General features: G+C 40.3%; 4 protein-coding genes across 10 annotated transcripts in view; 2 read left to right on the forward strand and 2 right to left on the reverse strand.

The window, feature by feature from the left end:
• LOC143471292 (uncharacterized) overlaps positions 1-1,437 on the forward strand; it is a 38,599-nt gene extending 37,162 nt beyond the window's left edge. For all 3 annotated transcript variants that reach the window (XM_076969729.1, XM_076969730.1, XM_076969728.1), the window contains one exon: positions 107-1,437. In XM_076969729.1, the coding sequence (XP_076825844.1) occupies positions 107-532 (426 nt within the window). In that variant the 3' untranslated portion in view covers positions 533-1,437. The remainder of the gene's footprint in view (positions 1-106) is intronic.
• Positions 1-11,296, reverse strand: part of LOC143471280 (uncharacterized) — a 123,684-nt gene extending 112,388 nt beyond the window's left edge. For all 5 annotated transcript variants that reach the window (XR_013119525.1, XM_076969702.1, XM_076969705.1 and 2 more), the window contains exons 1-21: positions 11,079-11,296; positions 10,717-10,836; positions 10,367-10,450; positions 9,767-9,953; positions 9,314-9,490; positions 8,753-8,953; positions 8,305-8,495; positions 7,912-8,097; positions 7,162-7,327; positions 6,681-6,957; positions 6,431-6,589; positions 5,896-6,067; positions 5,181-5,456; positions 4,536-4,684; positions 3,875-4,063; positions 3,603-3,706; positions 3,266-3,396; positions 2,974-3,106; positions 2,719-2,837; positions 2,099-2,314; positions 1,646-1,830 (exon numbers count right to left, since the gene is read on the reverse strand). Coding sequence is in view for 4 of the 5 variants with exons in the window: in XM_076969702.1 (XP_076825817.1) it covers positions 1,646-1,830; positions 2,099-2,314; positions 2,719-2,837; positions 2,974-3,106; positions 3,266-3,396; positions 3,603-3,706; positions 3,875-4,063; positions 4,536-4,684; positions 5,181-5,456; positions 5,896-6,067; positions 6,431-6,589; positions 6,681-6,957; positions 7,162-7,327; positions 7,912-8,097; positions 8,305-8,495; positions 8,753-8,953; positions 9,314-9,490; positions 9,767-9,953; positions 10,367-10,450; positions 10,717-10,836; positions 11,079-11,225 (3,569 nt within the window). In the remaining variant the exon portion in view is untranslated. The remainder of the gene's footprint in view (positions 1-1,645; positions 1,831-2,098; positions 2,315-2,718; positions 2,838-2,973; positions 3,107-3,265; positions 3,397-3,602; positions 3,707-3,874; positions 4,064-4,535; positions 4,685-5,180; positions 5,457-5,895; positions 6,068-6,430; positions 6,590-6,680; positions 6,958-7,161; positions 7,328-7,911; positions 8,098-8,304; positions 8,496-8,752; positions 8,954-9,313; positions 9,491-9,766; positions 9,954-10,366; positions 10,451-10,716; positions 10,837-11,078) is intronic.
• A 2,794-nt stretch (positions 11,297-14,090) lies between these two features.
• LOC143471049 (uncharacterized) lies at positions 14,091-18,538 on the forward strand. Its single transcript, XM_076969383.1, has 6 exons — positions 14,091-14,265; positions 14,518-15,063; positions 15,321-16,465; positions 16,650-16,858; positions 16,982-17,070; positions 17,206-18,538. Exons 1-6 carry the CDS (start codon positions 14,106-14,108, stop codon positions 18,147-18,149), a joined length of 3,093 nt encoding a protein of 1,030 aa, XP_076825498.1. The 5' UTR covers positions 14,091-14,105; the 3' UTR covers positions 18,150-18,538.
• Positions 18,539-18,544: 6 nt separating this feature from the next.
• Positions 18,545-20,284, reverse strand: LOC143471050 (troponin C, body wall muscle-like). The gene is made up of 6 exons (XM_076969385.1): positions 20,202-20,284; positions 20,014-20,038; positions 19,702-19,845; positions 19,169-19,338; positions 18,934-19,033; positions 18,545-18,804 (listed from the first exon to the last, which is right to left on the reverse strand). Exons 1-6 carry the CDS (start codon positions 20,202-20,204, stop codon positions 18,758-18,760), a joined length of 489 nt encoding a protein of 162 aa, XP_076825500.1. The 5' UTR covers positions 20,205-20,284; the 3' UTR covers positions 18,545-18,757.
• Between the last annotated feature and the right edge of the window lie 108 nt (positions 20,285-20,392).

Consider the following 20,392-nt stretch of genomic DNA (forward strand, 5'->3'; position numbering starts at 1 on the left):
CAGTTCGCTTTGATATGTTTTAATTTAAAGACTTTTTTTGTGAACGAAGTCAGCTAAAATTAGGCATCTTAGCTATATGTATTGATTCTTATTTTTTGCTTTAAAGTACAAAGGATGCGATCGAAAGTACAGCCACCCCAGCTCGTTACGTAAGCACCATCGCATGCATGAAGCTAACGATGACGTCATGAGTATCGACAATTCTTTAAACAACTCCCCTGGATCAACCTCCAATACATCAAAAGCTTCAAATATTGCGCCGGAACCCAGACAGCAAGAACGAATTGCGTTATCACCCCAGGGAAGCTCGGAAGCTTCAGCAGGATTTGCCGAGCTTCAGTCACCGCAAGATCGGGTAATGCATTCCGATATTCTCGATGTATCGCCCTTCAACGACAACCAAGAGGCGTGGTTACCAAATGATGTGGACTTTGTGGATGAACAGATCACGTATGATCCAGATGACGCAAACTACTTTAACTATTACCCAGAACAGGCACCAGTTAAAGGTAAAGATCGAGGCGAATGGTAGACGTGTTAATTTTATGCGGAATGTTAAGGTACAATTTCGACTGGCTTTGAAGATTTCAGTTTATTGTGTCAACTCTTTATGATATAAACTTTACGATATAAATCGTTTTAAGTAAGTAGTAATTCTCTTGGGTAATCTCTTTCTTAAACCGGTCGTGTCTTCATTAAACCGGTCTATAGTGCCCGCATGGTTGTCCAATAGGTCTTGCAAAGACCTCTGGCGCATTTGTATGGACAACCGTCAACAATAACCCAGAAAACCGGGAGCTTTTGCAGAATTCGCCGAGCTTCAGCCACCGAAAGGTCGGGTAATGTATCTGGTAATTCCCAATGTAGCGCCCTTCAACGACAACCAAGAGGTATGGCTTCCAAATAATGAAAGCTTTATGGAAGGGCATGTTAGGCATGATCCAGATGTTGAAAACCACTTCAATTCTTACCCAGAATAACCATTCGAAGATTGTAATTTAGACGGGTTCATTTTGTTCATGTAGGGTTCATTTAGACCGGCTTTGAAGATGTCCATTTTGTGTGTATAACCTTGTAGTACGATATTAACTTGTGTTAAACGTGTGTATGTTGTGTGTGATCTTATAGAATTCAAGTACCTGTGCCCAATATAATAGAATAAATTTCAAAAAAGGGCATGATCCAGATGGTGCCAACCACTTTAGTCATTACTCATTAGTCATTACCCAGAATAACCATTCGAAAATTGCAATTTAGACTGGTCGCATACATTTTCATTGTGTGTAGGATGTTACAATTTAGACTGGTTTTGAAGATGTCCATTTTGTCTGTATAACTTCGTATTATCTAGTAAGATACCAACTTGTTTTAAACGTGTGTATTTTGTGTGTAATCTTATAGAAATCAAGGTGTGCCCAATAAAATTGAGTAAATTTCAAAAAATGTATTTTGCATGAGTTTTCAGTGTCAGTCACAATTTTCATGTACAATTGCGGTACACCAGTGACTCCTAAGTTACAAAAGTCACAAAAGATAACATTTGCTCACATTTTACCTCGTTTGCTGAATTGCTTTGCAAAAAAGCCGCGCTCGGATCAGCCTATTTTTAACCCTGTGTTCAGCTCGTTATAACACTCCTAGTTACCTTGACAACCGTCTCACAATTCTCTCCAATTGTCTATCTTCTTCCTGCCTTTGGGCTTCGGTAATGGAGATCGTCTTTCTTAAACCGGTCGTGTCTTGATTGAGCCGGTCTATGGTGCCCGCATGGTTGTGCAATAGCTCTTGCAAAGACCTCTGGCGCATTTGGACCGATGCCAACGTTATTTCCTGCCATAAACATGGGATGAGTTATTCAATGGTTTGTTAAATGATGCTGTTCATGTTGGATGCTTATATCATTCACACTGTACCAACAACAGCGTAATTTGTAGAACATTCCGCCATAAGAAACACAACTACAGCCGTTTACGATCATATGCAATGTACAGTTAGAGTAATATACTGTACATCACAGACAGTTAAGTAACTCTAAGCTATAGTAAAGTTGATATAAAGTAGATGTGTATTGTAAAGTATATATTTCCACGGAGTCTACCTGATTCAACCGGTCCCGGATCATGTTTTGCACGAGAGAGGTGAAATTGCGCATAATGAAGTGTAAGCTTTTGATGTCGTGCAGTTGACGCTGGATCTGCGTCGACATCTCTTCGTTGATGTGTTCTTTCTCCTCGGTTAAAGACTCATTGATCTGATGGACAACATCCTGAACCGTATCCAGAGCTTCACCGTGTTCATGGATAACTTCTTTGACCTGAAAGAAGAAGAGAGTCAGAAAAATGGGCAATGACAACTTTGGCGTCTACCAACTGTAGGACGTACAGTATAGAACCCGGTCAACGACCAACCCGATAACGCGACCGCCCCAGTATCACGACCACTTAAAAATCGCATATAGCTGTGTATAGCGGTCGCCTTAACCTCGCTTACATGACCAAATAACGGTCATGTGGATAATCACTAATCAGCTTGCCGGGGTTCTACTGTAGTCCAGTTACAAAGTCTACCGGTTGCAATCAGTTAATGGTTGGTGATTAATTAGCGTGCAAGTATTATGTAATACGCTACTAGTCGATATATAAACTGCAACTATAATTGTCTTTGAGAACATGTTGTAAGTTTAAGTAGAGTTAAAATTGTATTAGAATCAAATTTTACGCTGTCGGAAATAACGGTAAGATTTCTATGGAGTTTCCTGTGCTCAGTCAGCGCCTTCTCGTGAAGTTCGATCGAATCAAAGAGAGTGACGTCAGTCTGACGTAAATTTTCAATCGAACCTGTCACAATGACACAAACAAATTAAGTGTTCATTGATGTGTTTCCGCAATAACTACCACTTGTGCGCATTCAATTTTTAAAATTCACTTTTTACCCGAACTTCAAGGTTACAAAGAAGAAGGACAACAAGCTTACCATCCAGTTTGTCAACGTCATCAAAACAGATTCCTATCAAAGCACGTAGAGTCCCATTTATACTTTCTAGAGATACCAGACGTCTGTCTTGGTGGTTGTCCGATGCCCGAAGTTGGTTGTTAAACGTCGTAACCTACGAAGCAGTGACATGATTTCCATATATCACTTCCAACCGTGAACTATTTCATCATATTTTGCCATGGTCGTGTAGAATACCGGTTAAGCCGGCTCTTTACGCAAAAAAACTTTCAAAGTTACCGTAATTAAACGTTGAAGGCATATTTCTAATTACCAGGCTAGAGAGCCTCTCTATTCTGTCGTTCGTATCTGAGATACTTCTTGTATTTTTGCTCTCCCAGTTGCCCAGCCTTGCTCGCAAGTCGGCCACCGTTTGAAGGGTGTTCACCTGAATCCTATTTGACGCTTTGAACATAAACACATTATAGAGTAACCAGAGATTGGTGGGCGGTAGAATTAGTCGATTGATTAAGTCTTGGTAAATTTTTTTCACCAATCTCGGCGAAAAGAGACCAATTTAACAGAAGATGATCGCTTTTGCATTGCGTCGTAGTTTCTACGAAGAAATCCTAAATTTGAGAGATAAATAGCTGAGCTCCCACTCAGGTTACCTGCTCTTTCTTCGGTTAACCTTCTTGATGTCTGATCAATGTTTTCTCGATTTGTATTGATGACGTCATCGTGAGCGTTAGTCCGGGAATTCACCGTATTCAGTCTGAAAGGAATTACCAATTCTTGCACAAACTATAACCAGTTAACGCATGGTATTACTAATTTCGGTTTACTTCCAATAGCTATGCTAATTCTCAGTTACTAATTAATTTTAAAAGACACTATCAATTACTATTATTAACTACAAATAACCAAAGAGGTTATCTTTTACCGGTCGTTGAGGGAAGTAATATTTCTATGGGTGACGTTTAACATTTTCTGGAGAGTTGCTGCGACATCTTGTGTCGATGAAGCTGACGTTCGGACTGAGTTTATTTTCTTGGTCAGTCTTCCAACAGCGTGGCGAAGGTTGATTAGGTGGGCATCTCGCTTTATTGCGCTTTCGGTCAAGTCGGTTAAACTGGAAAAACATTCATTGGAGGTTTTATATATTGCGTTTATGCACATGATTCGCATATATGTCGGGTACTATGCAATTATACCAAAACCATAGTTTTTGACTATTTTACAGAATAACGTATCCTTTATAGAACACTAACAATACAGAAACATCATAAGGCTATTCCATTCGCTGTACAATCCAAGAACGGATGTATTTTTATACTGATAACAAAGATAATATCATTATCGGAATAAGTTTAAAGCTCAGTATTCTGATGTCCAAACCCTAAACAATTCCTTGAAATAAAGTTTTCGGTAATTACAACAAATGAACACAATTTAGAGTCAGTATTGATTTTGTGCAATTTTTAACCTTACCCCTTTGGTGGAATTAATATGGGCGCGTGTCGTCATGCTTCGTCATAAAATACGACAAAAAACCCGGTGAGCAAAAACCATTTTTATACAGCTAATCGCACATTAGTACTTACTTGCTTTCTATCCTTATACCAAGTTTTTTATTTTTCCTTGTCAGGTGGTCTAAACGATCCATAACCTGTTCACGAAATGTTGTGTTGAATGACGACAACTGATCACGTGTTCCTTGTTCTATGCGGTCACAATGAGATGACAAATCCTCCTGTAAAAGAAGGTTTTGTAAACATTGAAATGGGCTGGTTCTAGTTGGTCAAAAACACGCTTTTCAGCAGTTTTTTTTAACTATGTTACTTTTAAGTATACAGACGTCAGGTCATCGTCGATCTAATGTTTTTAAACTACTCTTTCGCCGGCAGAGAGCGGTTGTTTTATAATGGGGAGCTATTAGGTGCTGTAACGGCAAAATTTTAAAAGATTATACTTGATTTCTATTGATCACATGCAGTTACGTTAGGTTGCATGTAATATGGATACATTTATGTCAGTTTTTGAGAAGTTCCAGGACGAGTATATGATAGTTTAATAAAATTTGTCATCGATGCTCAGTGTTGGCCGGTAAAGTGGACGCTGATTTTATGTTAATCTTGCTGCAACTTGTCTGAAACTGACCACGTTTTGACAAAAATGTCAAAGAAATAAATTAAATGGAAACATAATTTAAACCTTGGGCACCAACATATTAACCATAGAAATCTTACCACATCTTCAACGATTCGGTCCGTCTTCCCTTCTAAGGCTGACATCTCTTTTGCATTATTCAAAGCAATGCCGGTGATTGTGTCGGTCATCAACGTTTGCTTGCTGTTCAATTCATCCACTTCACGTTCAACATCAGTTAAGTCCATTGAGAGAGCGTCTAGCCTGGATGCCACCGTCTGTCTCAGCGAGTGTGTGTCTGACGTCATCATTTTGTGGAAGGCGTAACTTTCGTTGATGGAATTCGAAATATGTCCTTCCAGCCGCGTGCGGATGTTCTGGAAAAGCAAAAAAACAATATGCTTTGAGTTTAAAGGAGCGTGATAGGGTGACGCAGTGACGCGTCCAAGCAAGTGAAAAATGTCCTTATGAGCTTACAGTACCGTACAGCAAATAACGAACCATATATATGGTAAAACCAATTGCAGCTAATAGTGAATCTCATTTCAGTGTCTCAGTGTCTCAGTGTCTCAGTGTCTCAGTGTCTCAGTGTCTCAGTGTCTCAGTGTCTCAGTGTCTCAGTGTCTCAGTGTCTCATATAATTATCTTTTTGCTGACTTAAAAGGTTTTCTTAAACTTCTTTCATACATTTGCTCGTGCACCATATTGTCACATCCTTGCTCATTGGTTTCAAGTCGGTTCAATCAAAAAAGACCAAACCCAGCACGATCAAACCGACAACTACGGGTTGAATTGAAAACCCCGTTCACTTCTTACCGATAACCGCTCCTTTGTCTTCTTATTGGATGACGCCAGTCTCTCAACGTGGGCGTGGATTGCTGCAGCTCTGTTTGAGTGTCTCTGAAGTGAAGATCGGAGCTGGTGGAAGGAGATGTTGAGAAACAAAACTGAGTCTTCCAAGTCGTCGCTGTGCTCTACCTCCTGATTCCTGGAAGAATTAACTCCAGGTGTAACTACTTTGAAAATAGGGTGAAGGAAAATATGTATACATCAATGACTCTATAATTAATCATACAAACAAATGATACTTTCGACGCTCCTGTGAAGAGAAAAAAGAAAAAAGAAAAAAAGGGAGAAAAAGAGAAAAAAGTAGAAAAAAGGAAAAAGGAGAAATAAAAAAAGAAACGTGAACCAGGCCAAGAATATTTCCAAATCATTGATCACAGTAAAAAGAAAAACTTGATATTTATTTACCACAAGAAAACCAACTAATTTAAGTATTACAGTAGCTCGAGTTGCTATTTAAAAGAAAGTTACAACTTGTAAAATAAAAGAAGTTCTTCCAAAGGACCTAATTCGTAGTTCTCCCAAAGATGACTGCAGGGATTCGATTGATCTCAAGTTACGTCTGACGCGGATGTCCAACGCGCTGTCCTTGGTCCTCTCTTCTTTGGCAATTTCATCCAAACGTCTCATAATACCGAATAAGGACTGACCGTTCGCAAATAACCTACAGCACAAGAAGATTGTTTGCTGTAGTAATTACGGGAATTATATCTGCAACTGCGGAGTTTTAGAGTTTAGTAGACGTATTGACGTACCTTCTTGCAATTTCCGTCAAATTATTCTTCGTCTCTTCTTCAAATTGAGGAAAGTTATAGTCGAGGTGAGCTCTGATATCGCCGAGGTCATTAATTTGCTTTTGCATTTGACCTGTCACAATATTTATTGTTGAGTCAATGTCATTCTTGTTATCCGCTATTTGGCGTTGCATGTCCGAAACGTCCGAATCAACTTTTGTTTTTATGGCCGCTACACGGCGCGCCACGTCCGTCGAGATGGTCTGGTTGAGGCGTTGGGTCCTGGTACGAATGCTCTCTGAAAAAAGGAAACGTATTTTAAACATACAAGAAATTTACTGCAACAATAGCTCATTGCACAAAGCTTGTGTAAAGCGGATCTTGTAAAGCGGCTAACAACACTCGACAGGGATATGCGGTTTGTGGCGTCAAAACCTGTCTTTTAAACAAAGAGCCTTAATTTCTTTCAAAGCATGGTATTAACTTTAACAGGGGATGGCACCTTGTAAGTTTCGGTTCAGTCTGCTGGTTCCTCTCTGGTAATTGATCAAAGTGTCCTGCAGTCGTTTGATGATTATTCTCTGCATCTCCTGCTTGCTGGTCATCTCATCTATCATCCGTTTTTGAACTCGAATGGCGATTGAACTCTCATCCACTTTAGTACGCGCCTGAACATTGTGATGATAAATCAGCACTAAGAGCTTTAAATTTAAGCTGTAGGTGAATTTAAAGCACTCACTCAAGCTATACGAACTAAATTAGAAGTACATAAAAGACCAAGAAAACGTGAATTACAATAACGAACCGCAAAAATATAACTATTAGTATATTTCAAAATATTCGAACTGTTTTAAGAGCATTAAAAATCGTTGGCTGCGACGGCCTTATACAAGTGAAGTAGATTTTTTGCCACATCTGTTAAATAGTTTGTAGAAGAGGATTTAGTTTAGAGGGTTTAGAGGAAAGTTGCAGCTTGTAGTTTGGGGTTTTTACGTGGTACGAAAATCAAACGTAGTGTTAACGTAACAATAGATACCAAAACAACAGTTGGTTCGTGAAACGCAAAAAGCCATTGTCTGAAAAACGCTAATTATTACGTTAAACGTTAGATGGCGCGCAAGTACCATGAAAAAGACGTACGAGTCAGAATGTGTAATCGCAACACACCAAGAGCTAGTTACAATGCAGCACAAACCTTACCGAACAAAGCGATTATTAAGAAATAAACCTGAGACCGAAAAGCAAGATTTACCTGATTGACCCGTTCCGTTGTTAATTCCATTCGCCGTCTGAGGGCGCCAGCGCTCCCGCAGCAAGATTGAGTATCGTCCAATCTTTGTTCCAAGTTAGACACAGATTCTCGCAAATCTTCTACTTTTTTTGAAATCCCTGGACTTGTATCTTTTCCCAAGAAGTCAAGATGAGCCATATTCGATCTCTAAAACACAATGAAATTGAGATATTAAACAAATGTCAAACAATCAAGGTGGATTTATTTTCCACGATAAATGAAATGGAATTTTCTGCTTATTTGTTCAACGAAAATTGCCGAAAAGTCAAAAAACTTTGAATAAAATAAATAACAATGGCCGCAAGCATTCAATAACTTTTGAACAGAATACTGCAGAATACTTTCAATACTTACAGATGTGGCAGAATTAGTAAGAAGGCTCTGCAGGGTTTTAATCGCCGCTACACGTTCCCGATCCTTTATCACAAGTCTCATCAGTTGATGTTGGATGCTTGAGATAACGGCCGACTTTCTAGTTATGACGTCATCGTGTGCGTTCAGTCGCTCTTCGTGATGGCGCACTAATTCCTCTGCGTCACTGGCGGCTGGTGAAATATTGCAAGGATATTAGTATTTTTTTATTTAGTTAGGCGCTGACTTAGGAAATTCTTATAAACTCAGCTATACGTTAAATTTATCACGCGGTTGCTTATTAATTAACATTATTGGTTGTTTACTTACTCATTACTAATTTACTTACCCGTTACTGATTTACTTACTCATTACTAATTTACTTACTCGTTACTGATTACATACACCCGTAATCAAACCCTGCTGTAAAAGCTCATAGAGTTAAACTCACCCTCAAAATTAATCTCATTTGAAACAGAACTTTTTAACGATGTCGAAGAACTAGGTCCGAACCTCGCGCCATGAGGCGATCCCAAATCCTGCACAGTCCTCTGAAGATGCAAAACGCTCGTCTGCAGGTTCCTTATGTGGCGTCGATTCTCTGTGATGGAAGATTTTTGCGTCGCTAATTCCGCCGACGGTTCCCGAGACGCTGTAGAGATAGACAGCAAACGCGGTTTTATTGTACAACTCATACAAAAAATGAACGCTATAAAACAAAGAGAGCGGATTAGTATTTGTTGTGTGTGTGAGTCGTTACTACAAGCACTTCGCCTTTGTACCCTGCTTCAATGCTGAGAATGACAGGTAACTTATTTGATTTTATGACGTAGCGCGCTGTATAAGTTGTATAAGACTCAAATGAATGGGTGACATATTTACAAAACTGCCACACCGCATTTTGTTGAAAAAAAAAAACGGTTAATACGAAGCGTCGGTTTAGGAGCAAAACGAAAAGAGTTCACTACTCTACCAATCAAAACAATCAATCTTACTTCAGTGTCCATTATACCTGTGTTGCCTTGGTTCGTCCCAACCGTAGTTTGAAGGTTTTGAACCGTCCGTTGAAGCTGCGAGACAGTGCTTTGCAAAGTTCGAATCGTCCTCGAGTTTACGTCGTTATTCTGCTGCTGATGACGTGATTCCGACGTCGACGTGGCGGAAACGACAGATTTTTCTTGATTGCCGGCTACAAACATGCCAATATAGGGGAGAAATGTTTGGAAAAAACATGTTTTTATTGAGTTTTGCGATTAAAAAAGCTGCTTAAAAATTATCAAAATCCGTCTTGTTGAAGCGATAGTGGTTCTCAGGTTTTATCTTCGACCCAAAATGCAAAATTGCCTATGAAAGCTTAGGATGAGTATAGATAGTAACACCAGTTATACTCTATGGAATTATTTATCGCCATTGTCAATTGCACCGTTTATCTTCTGACCAATGTGCTACGAACAAGTTTGCTTACCAGGCAGAAGATTTGAATTCTCAAGCAAGGCCTCGAGTCTTTCGATCCTCTGTTGGGCGGAGGACTTCCATCGGATCAAATTATCGATTGAGACGCTGTTTTGCCTTGAAGTGGAGCCGAGTTGGTGTACTTTGCGCTGAATGAACTGCAACTGGCTGGGCCCGTAATTAAGGGGGCCATTGTACAACTGCGAAGAAAACTTGTCAGTGTCAGATGTCAGGGAAATCAGTGACTGATTCGTCTTTCATTGGTCAAAGAGTGCTTGGTTAAAGATAAGCAGTTAGGTTAAAATTAAACTGGGCAAATCAAGGCTATGTAGTAAGTTAAGGCTTAATTGCTAAAAAAATATTTATTTGCTTAAGTCTTCGTGTTTCTTTTGCCCTTTTCATGTCCGTTAAACAACAATAAACCCCAAAGAGTTTAACTTCTGTTCCCAAAAAAGTTGGCAAACACAAACAAAAAGCAACACAAAGTGAAGGTGAATGAGCGATTAAAAGATTAATTTAAAGTGAGAAGGAACCAGTGTAAGTACCCACTTGGGTGGTCCAACCATCAGTAATTTGTTAAAATATTTCGAAATCAGAACATTCCAGAACTCACTGAATACTGGGTGTCATATCTTGCGGTGGATGGCGTCCACCGAGGTCGCCGCTCGAGTCGTTGTAACTCACTTCGCAGACCTTCCTGCGACATAAATAAGATAAAACGATTAGAACTTTCGTTGTTTTCTTGCATTTTGACGTCGACAATGAACTCCATTGCTATTTTTTTCTCCAAATACGAGTTTTGTTTGCTATGACGTAAGTTTTTACCTCAACGCTGATGCAATAAACGAACTAATCACGCTTTTCCAGTTCATTTAACTCTGTCAGACTGACAGATCTTTCTGACCTTAACATGCAACATTCTTTCATCTCGTCTTTCATCTAAACTTTCCTTCAAACAATTACCTCAGTTTCTCGTTGTTTCCGGCTGTATCCGTGGTGCTTTGCTTGATAGAGTCGTATGTCGCTCATCATTGTGTAGAAGTTGTCATCAACATTAAGCAAAGGATGCCTGAAAACCGGAACCTAAAACCAACATCACAAATTGCTCATATGAAGCAAGATGTCAAAATATAAGGCTTAAAAGTGGCGCTATACTTTCTACTCAGGGAATACTTTGTTGGCTTCGCATGCGACTTGTAACGCTGATGTATATGTATGGTTACTTAAACCATAGAATACTTTGGGTGTTAGCATAGAGTCTTTTTTAAGGAGGCCACAACATTAAATACTTGGTATTTTTATAAAACTCATAAAATTGAACCCACCCCAGATTCCTCCAGATGTTCAAGATGAGTTGGGTTACTCAGATATCGGATGATATCCTCCAAAGTTGCTTCGCTTGAGACGTTATGCTGACAATTCACTGACGCAGCTATACAAGCTAAAAAAACGACGCTCAGTACAAAATGCATTATGCTTTTCTGCCTAATACTTTCGTCATCTTCCGAACATCTTAACTCCGAATGATGTCTGGGCCTGATCGCTGTCTGCAGAAATAAGAAAAAATGTGATAAACAGCATTCAGTGGTGTCTGTGTTGTTTTTTTTTATTTTTTTTGGCAGGAAAACATTTCTTCAAAACAATCTTTCGATTAATTTTATCGTCCCTGCTAAAGTGCTTATAAAATTCCACTGAAAACGAACATGCGGTGACAAGTAAAAGTTTAGTTGAGAAAATAGTTTGTGTAGGCCTATTTCTTTATTAGCAACTTCTAAACTACTTATCGAGCTGAGTACGACTTTCTCTATAAGATCTTAGATTGTTTGTAGCAGCCATACATTGAAATAGTTTTTTATTCAGTTTTTATTGTGAAACTAGCTACTAAACTTGATGTTAAGCAAAAATTGTATTCCTGAAAGCGGTTGACGCTTCCCACAATGACCAAAGATTACTCAACAAAAATCCAAACTTGTAATGAATCAAAAACATTTGGTCACGCAACCTCCTTTTAAAGCACGACAAGAACCTGAAATTATACAAACTGCCTCGTTCTTATTACAAACTTATCATTTGCAGTTGGTGACGTTTCCCTCCATTAACTTCATGTTTCAGTCTTTAGGCTTTCGTCGCTCTTCTTAGTCGCTATATTTCATTACCAAATTTTAGTGACGTGACGTTATGTCATTTAAATTGATGACAACGCTGTATTATGAGTCATGGGCTAAGTTAAGTCATTAAGTTTACGTCATCGGTATTTTTGAGTCGTCACAATAAACGAAAATTTACTAAAATACTTACGACAAAAAAACTAATAAAACAACTTTTTAGCGTAACAAATTAATCATAAACAAAATATTGCATTACAGTAAAATGCCTTCTGTTTACTTTGTCAAAAAATTTCTGCTCGCACCGCCTGGAAGTCTAATAAACACGGCTGATAACTGATTTCCACTCAGCCTTGAACGGGGGCTTAAAGCCAGTAATTCGATGTCTTGCAAAAGAAAGATACACAATTACATACACGCGTGGAATGCCCGTTTTATCAACACCTTTGCTGGCCTGCATCAAACCTGATTGGTACTGACTTGATTTAAAACATCCCGGAAACCATAACAAGATTCTGGAATTCTGAACCATCGTTTTCAACGCCAGCAGCCTTTCGTCGACCCAGTATTTTGGAGAGCTTGGTGAACGTAAAAAGAAGTCGAAATGCAAAAAAAGCATTAGTGGTGACTGTTTTGAGTCCTGATTAGGACTGGTTTTTGCTGCCCACAAGAAAGCCAATTAGCGCAGACCCGGAATTCCAGTTATTTCTGACACGAGACTACAGAGCTTGGGTGCTTTGAACTTATTTGGGGACTCGAAGTAACCCGTGCGTGTGATCACTCACATTTATATTCTGCACTCAATAGACCAGATGAGAGTAATGTAGCATATGTATATTTGTGGCCGCAGATTAATTAATGGCGGTATAATACCGTTTGGTGGTGGAAAATTTATAAAACGGGGAATTTCTTGCAAAATTGTTTGAACTAGGTTGCTTATTTCAACACTTGCAACCATTGAAATATTTTTGGTAGTATCGACGGTAACATTAAGTCCGATCTGTAATTTTATAACATATATTTTTTGAGACATATGACAGTTAACACAGAGACATGTGTTTATGAAGTAATGGCTTGAAAGACTTCATTGTCCGCCAGGCACGTGACTCGTTTGGTACGGTCACGCTCGATTAGGCACAGCACTTAACTTGTTATGCCGACAAATAAGGATAACCAGTGTTTTGGCGTTTGTCTCATGTTAGTCAGCATTCATTGCGAATGGAATCCAACATGTTTTCTCTGCCTTGCTGTGGTCGGCTTGACCGTTTTCGATCACGATTAAAAGAATCGGCCCCACCCATAGTAATTAGATTAAGGCATTCATCCATTGTGAAGCAGATTAGTCACTTAGGCCGAATGTAAACTTTTTTCGACGCTCAGCGGATTGCGTTTGATAACGATCGGGGTAGAATTTCACTCCATTTACTCCGATACGCACAAGTTCCAACACGTTTCCCGCACCCAGGCCAAACAATAGAAAGTAAACAACTTGAGCTGCCTTGGCAACACTTCATCTAGACACTATAGGACCGACATTTGTTACTCATTGACTGCTCCAGTGCGCGGGTTTGTTTTATGATTACTTGCTAGGTTAGCGGTTGTTTTAACTTGAACGCTTGCAAGCGCAGGCCTCGTTTAGTTCGTTCCATCGCATCAATATATCACATGTTATGTATATCAAGCCTTCTTGTAGTGCCTGCATTGAGTTCGGTGTAGTCAGCCCGACGGGTTAGGCAAGGCAAACCACAAGCTAAGCAGGTGAATACGAATATTGCATCGCTCAATATACAACCGCAGGTGGCTAATAGCTAGCCAAGTTTTAAAAATCTTGGAAAGCATTTTTATTAGAAATTGGCAAAGAACTTATCAGATCAAGCAACGGCACTAGGCCTAATAATTTCGTTGTTATCTGCGTGTTCGAAATGTCTTTCATTGTACAGCCATCATGCGCAGAAGGGTAGTGCTGTAATTGTTGTAAGAAAGTGAGTGTTCGCGCAATTATTTACACAAGTCTATGAGTAGGAACGCGTTTGATTATTTGAAGAGTGCTTCGTAACAGCTCAATAACACGATAAGTTCTTTCGAAAATTGGAAGTAAATACAATATGTGGATAAACACAGCTTAGGTCTAGAGCACAAAAGGTTATGGAATTACTACGATACACAGGCTAAAAACGGTCGTGAGTGGTCTATAGCTGATTGTACGCTACTACTTAAGGCGTCGCGTCAAGCAGAAATGTCATCAGAATGTTTTTTTTTGTGTTCGTTCAGGCTTATTGGCGTGTAGTATGTGATCGTGTGTTCTCAAGTGGTATTATGACGTCGTCAACATCGTCATCAAGTAGTTCGACAATAAGCAGTGACACTGAATTGTCGGATAGTCCAGTCCAGAGTCAACAGAGTAAAGGTGAGGCCATGGACATTTATTTGGACCTCTTTGGGCTAAATATAAGACAAGGATTTAAAGCATATTTTTCCATTCTCTTTAAGGGCTAACTAGTAACATACAGCTTCTCACGCTTAAAGTAGTGGCTATTTGGCTATGTATGTGGCTATCTATATGGCTCGTATTATGCAAAGACTGTAAATTACATTATGTCGACGTAAATACAGGTTATATCAAAGAGAATAACCTTAGTCATTATTTTACTTCACATAGAAGGCAAACGTGAGGCCCGAAATGCTGAGGACAACGACGGGGGAATAACCTTACTAGAGACTCTGCTGAACGGATCAGCTGATGTGGAGTCGTCATCTGTTTCCCGATCAGACAGCGAAACCCGGTCAGAATCAGACAAAGATAAATTAGCATCTGAGAAGCTGAAAGCGCCCGATGAAAATCACTCCAAGTCAAAACCCAGTGACGTGATTGCAGACAAACCTGCTGCTGAAGCAGAGAAACGGCGAAACAAAAGTGAAGTTGAAACACAGACCACTGCGAGCAGCGCACCCCCGAGACAGCGAGATACTCTCGACGGCGAACAGAGTAAAGCGGACAGGGACGCTGAAAGGCAAAAGGTGGCAAGACCTTGCACTGCAAAGCCAGGGAGAAGCAGAAACCGCCGCAAGAGGGAGATATCATCGAATCTTTCCACGTCATCTTCTGAATGTTCAGGAAGGTTTCAACAAAAGAATCGCGTCACTGGTAACGCGATTTCTTCCTCCAGTGCATCTACCATCAGTAGTTATCAGGACGACGACTCAGGTAAAGTAGTTTGTTGATATTTAACTTCTTTAGTGAGATGTGGGCCGTGAACTGGCATATTTTTTGCTGAATTTACTATAATTTATAGACAAACCTACAATGCAAAGCGTAAACTATTATTATCTGTTTTTCTGATGATTGATATACGACATTGTGCGGCTTTTACGTGGATCGTCGCTGTATTGTGATATCTGTTCTCAGCTATTCAACTGTGAAACCACTCGTTTGTGAGTTTAACTTGTATTGTTTGGTCACAGTTGTCGAGGACACAACCATACTCATTGAAGAAAAAGCGCGCGAGATTCTCTTGCATAAGTATCTGGAGCTTCACCTGCAGAAGCATCTGGACAACCAAAGCTCTTACTTTCAACGTGGCTATTCAACGGGTAAGCCCCGTAAGAGATACTCAAATCGGATATCTAAGAGCGAGTGGCGCAGTAGAAGACTTGCCAAGCAGACCTGCTCCAAACAGCCCTCGAAGCCGTACAAGTTTGACTTGCAACCACTTGGAGAAGCTGCTGTACAGCGGACTATAAGGCAGTTAGTAGCGGACCTCTCAAAATACGGTCGTTACGGAAAAAACGCCGAAATGGAAACGAGGAGAGATCTGGATGGAAAACCACCACGTCCAAAATCAGGCTCCTGTTCAGGGAAGTCACGTCATAGATTCGCATCTCAGCAGGTGGTGACTTCATCGTCGTCTCGAAGTCAGTCGGACTTTTCGTCTGATGAATCCTCCTCGAAAAGATCTCCGGTGGTCGTGCCCATCGCGTCGGAGAGGGCGGAAGAAGAGCAGCATCCTTCCCGCAAAAGTATATTGAAGTCGGATGAAATACGTAGAGGAAAAGTTAAAAATGTGCGGATGGCAACGGAAAGCGACATGGAGGGTAGATCGAGACGGATGCGGAAACATGAAGATAAGAGCGCCGATCCTCATAAGTCTCATCCGACACACGGTGACTTTTCCTACTCCTACTTGGCGGCCTTGCTGGGCACTTTAAGAAGATCGAGTCATAGAGCGGAAAACCACGGGGATTACACTCTCTTGCTTCGGCCTGCCCCAATTCGCTCCCGATCCTCTGACCATAGATCTGGGACTGGTCCGGCACGTGATCGCGCATCAAAAAATAAATCTGCTATTGATGCCACGAAACGTGACCGAATTGTGAGAAAAAACGACGCCACGTCAGCAGACAAACAACCAGAAAACAAATCATACAAATTGCGTAAAAACAAGCAGTCAACGTCGACGACCCTTAACACTAGCGACAAAAGGAAAACTCCAACTGCAAAGACAGAGTCAGAAGTCAAACACGAGCCAAGGATTAGGCCAGGAACTGAACCGATAAAGTGCAACTGGGACCCAAAAAAGAGTGGACAATCCGAATACAACAAAAATTGGGTAAGTGCGACATGGGTTTGCTGACGTTTTTGATGTTTCATTTTGTTAAAGGCGATACCACTTTTAAAGAGATACATTAAGGACTTACATCTATTAAACTTACCCGAAATTGTTATCTTTATTGCTATGCTAGTTATTGTATAACAAAAGCAATTAAAGCGATGACAGCGTCATTAATTTACAGTGCTCCGACCACCAGCTTAAAAACAGTCAAAATCCAGCGGTTGTCGAATGGCTGAGACGAAAGAACGAGCTGTCACGGCAGGAACGGGTTTACAAGAATCGCCAGAACCGGCGAAAACGCGATAAGTTGATGGAGGAATTTAACGAACGGGAAAATCAACGCGAAAACGCGCTCGTCGAATACGAAAGATGGAAGAAAAGGAAAAATCGGTAAATCTTCGTCTTCCAAGTATCTTTGTCTTCCAGCCATTCTGTCGTCTTCACCATAAAACGTTGTACGTCTTGCATGTCTGTTGTCGTTGCGATCTTTTACGCGTTGCTTCCATTTTTCAGAGAAATTCTTCTTCGACGGCGGCGAGAAGCGTCGGAAGCCAACGCTGCTCATTGTGACAATAAAATAAGCACAGAAAGGCCAAAATCAGGTTAATTTAGTAAAGTAAAGCTCCCTAACTTAACTTAAGCGTAAAGGACATTTACATATAATGTACAGTCTATCCTATTTGACTCATCACGGCTATAGCTGCCTTTTGTAAAAAATAGAAATCCTATATTTTCAGCCTGGCAGCCTCCGACCTCCCAGCAGGACGCCACTAAAGACGCCACAGCAACTTCTTTCTCCGATCTTAGGAGCTCGTCATTTCTACCCGAGTTTCCCTCGAGTCCCCCAGATCCGTCTCTTACCAAACCCCCGGCTCGACGGCGTCCCAAATCTGCACCCACTAAAGTCACCTTCGATACCCCTGTCGCCACCATGGCAATGACGTCACGAACCGATACGTCAGAGGGGAACTTCATCCCGGTGCGAATCGACTTTGAAAGTGGTGACGTCACGGTGCTCACCCCTCGTGAGGAAGGCGGAAGCGGTCGGAATGGAGAGAAAGGATACGAGGAAAAGAAAACAACCGGAAGCGGAGAGTTTCTTCGGGATTTCCTCAAAGACGAAAATCAAAAATCGATGTTTGATGTTTCTCCGCCTGGAAATTTTCGGAAGAAGACCGATGTGGCGGAAGATAAGAAGAATCTTCCGGGAGATCTCCAGCCCAGGGAGCATTATGAGAAGTGGATGCGATCGAACGGGACCTCATCTCCATACCAGATCAAATACAATCGGAAGAAGAAGAAGAAGAAAGGCGGAAAACAACTCACTCCTTCTCCTCCACACGATCCGCTAACCAACGAACTTATCTCCAATTTGGCAAAACGCCGCATCCGGAAAATTCTCGACCAAAAGAAGAGAGTCGACTCCGGACTTGGACAGAAAACAAATCAGAAGCAGATTGAGGAAAAGGAGACGGAGAAAGTCTCCTCGGATGCTCCAAGAAGATGGAGGCTGCGACAAGACTATAACCAACCTCCAATGGAGTCCTCAAAGAGCAGGAAAAAGATAACTATGTCATCGGATCGCGATAAACGTCCTGTGTTCTCTTACAGAAGAAAAACAAACTCAAAATCCGTGTTTCATGAACGAAATCCGGTAATAAATCAGGCGATGAACGCTTAAGTATAAGTGTTTAATGCTGTAATTTCGTAACAAATACGAAAAGCAAATGACCTCATTAAAACAATATGCACTGTTACATATTAAGTCTGTTCTTATCGCGTACAAGGTTTGTAAAAAAAGTGTGTTTATTTTCGCTTGTGTAATCTTGTTACAAAATAAGGTATTTTTTAATCAGTAACGACATGTATTTTGCACTTGTTCATTTACCTGTAACCAGTAATGTACGCGATTGATTCAACATTTATTTTTATACCGGTAGATTTTGTAGTTTCGGTAAATGATCAAACCGAAATTAAAGGTTCCTACTGTGTCGACAATTTTGAAACGACTGTGTATCTGTGTTTGAAGTTATGTCAATAAAAGCTTTGAAAATGATGAAATAAAGATGCTCATGGTTAGGTTGGGTCGAGATGGTATATTTTGATGATAATGTCAAGATGAAGAAAAGGTTTCAGTAAACGAAAATAAAAATAAACTAAACAAGGCAATCACGGTCTTTTATCGTCGGTATTTAACGCTGCTCAAGAAAGAAAAAAGTTGTGGTTGCAAGACCGCACTAAGATGTCGACTTGCGACTGAGCAGCTTAAACGATGCTATAAATACTGGGTTAACATTGGATGTGACCTTCAAGCTCTTTCATCATATTGATCCACTCTAAAAACACACACGTTTGAAGAAAAGAAATGGGTTTCACCAAACTCCCTATGACTCAACGGACCATTTTAGGTGCCAAAATGTGACTAATAACGTATAACACTATAAAATAGACTGTAATGTTGTTACCGTCAAAATCCAGAACTTTATCGGAGTTTTCGTCGCCATCCTTCATCATCTCGTCTACTTCCCAGTCTTGGATCACCTCTCCCGTACCCTTTAGCGCCAACTGGCGGTGATAAAAATGAAAATACAGACAACATGAATGCGGCCTTGTTGTGTACATTCCGCGCCACAATTTTTTCTGCTTACTAGTATAACTAGAGATTTCCTAGGATACGTTAAAGCAGCATATTGAGTTCACCTTGAGTTCATTCCAACTAATTATGCCATCGGCGTCCTTATCATACCACCGGAAAGTTTCCCTAAGTAGGTTCTTAAATTCTTTGCTCAGGTCCTCTTCGCGCTTATCCTGGCTCCCAGAGAGCTGCTTGGCCATAAAATCCAAGAATTCATCAAGCGCCAGGGTTTCACCTGAACATAAAATCTCGCAACTGGAATTATAAACTTGCCAAATAGTTTTCAAGCTCGTTCGAAATGATTTGGACGTTGTCAAGCAACAAACAGCCTTATTAAGTCTTATCAAGATATTTTGTTGATAATTGATTAGAGTGTTTAGGTTCTTGTTTTAACCTGATATCATTGTTGTTCAACTTGATCATTTTTTAACGTTTTGGTGCTTTTGCTGGGCCTGATTTATTTAAAATCGGCTACTTGTCTTAAGCTTAAATATCTCTTTAAATTTCTTTTAAGTGATCTTAATTTTAAATCTGAAGTTTTTTAAAATCGGCAAGGGACAACAGTTCTGGGCGCTGCACTGTCGGTCTGTACTTTTACCTTCAGCATAATCGTTGATGACCTCAGCAACTTCGTCGTCACTCGGAGTTTGACCCAACATCCTTAGAACTTTATTCAACTCATCTGGTCCCAGTTTACCGTCTGCTGATTCTTTGGTGAAGATTTCAAACGCGCCCTCGCATTCTGTGAATACAATTGCATTTGTTTGAGAAAACGAAACCGATTTTGTTGCAAATCAGATATACAGGGCAGCTTACTACGACGAGATTAAACTTTGTAATAAAATTATTAAGAATAAGCCAGATTATGAAACTTTCGCTACTTCTGTGCAACCTAAAATCCAATGCTCACCTTGCTTAAGTTCATCTGGGAGAGACTAAAAAACAAAATAAACGTCAATAAACCACAAACAAAATGTCGTCGTACAATGATCATTATCTTTATTGAACAAAGCATTCTGACTGACTTCTAAAGTTATGTGATTGCTATTCATCGCTAAAACCAATGAAACACGGCTTAACTATCGACTAGCACCTTACCATCGTGTTTTGCAAATCTTTTTGCTGGTTGACTAATGACCGAAGTAGTTCAGGAACAAATGAATGGCTTCCGCTGCTGTCACAGCTACTTGTAACAGACACGAGCGATTACAAGAAAAACGATTTAATTAGGTGACAACGCTGAGGTCAAGGCAGGCGACAACGAGGTCAGGTCTTCTCAATCAAAGGCT

This window comes from Clavelina lepadiformis, chromosome 9, assembly GCF_947623445.1.
Source record: "Clavelina lepadiformis chromosome 9, kaClaLepa1.1, whole genome shotgun sequence".
Taxonomy (NCBI): domain Eukaryota; kingdom Metazoa; phylum Chordata; class Ascidiacea; order Aplousobranchia; family Clavelinidae; genus Clavelina; species Clavelina lepadiformis.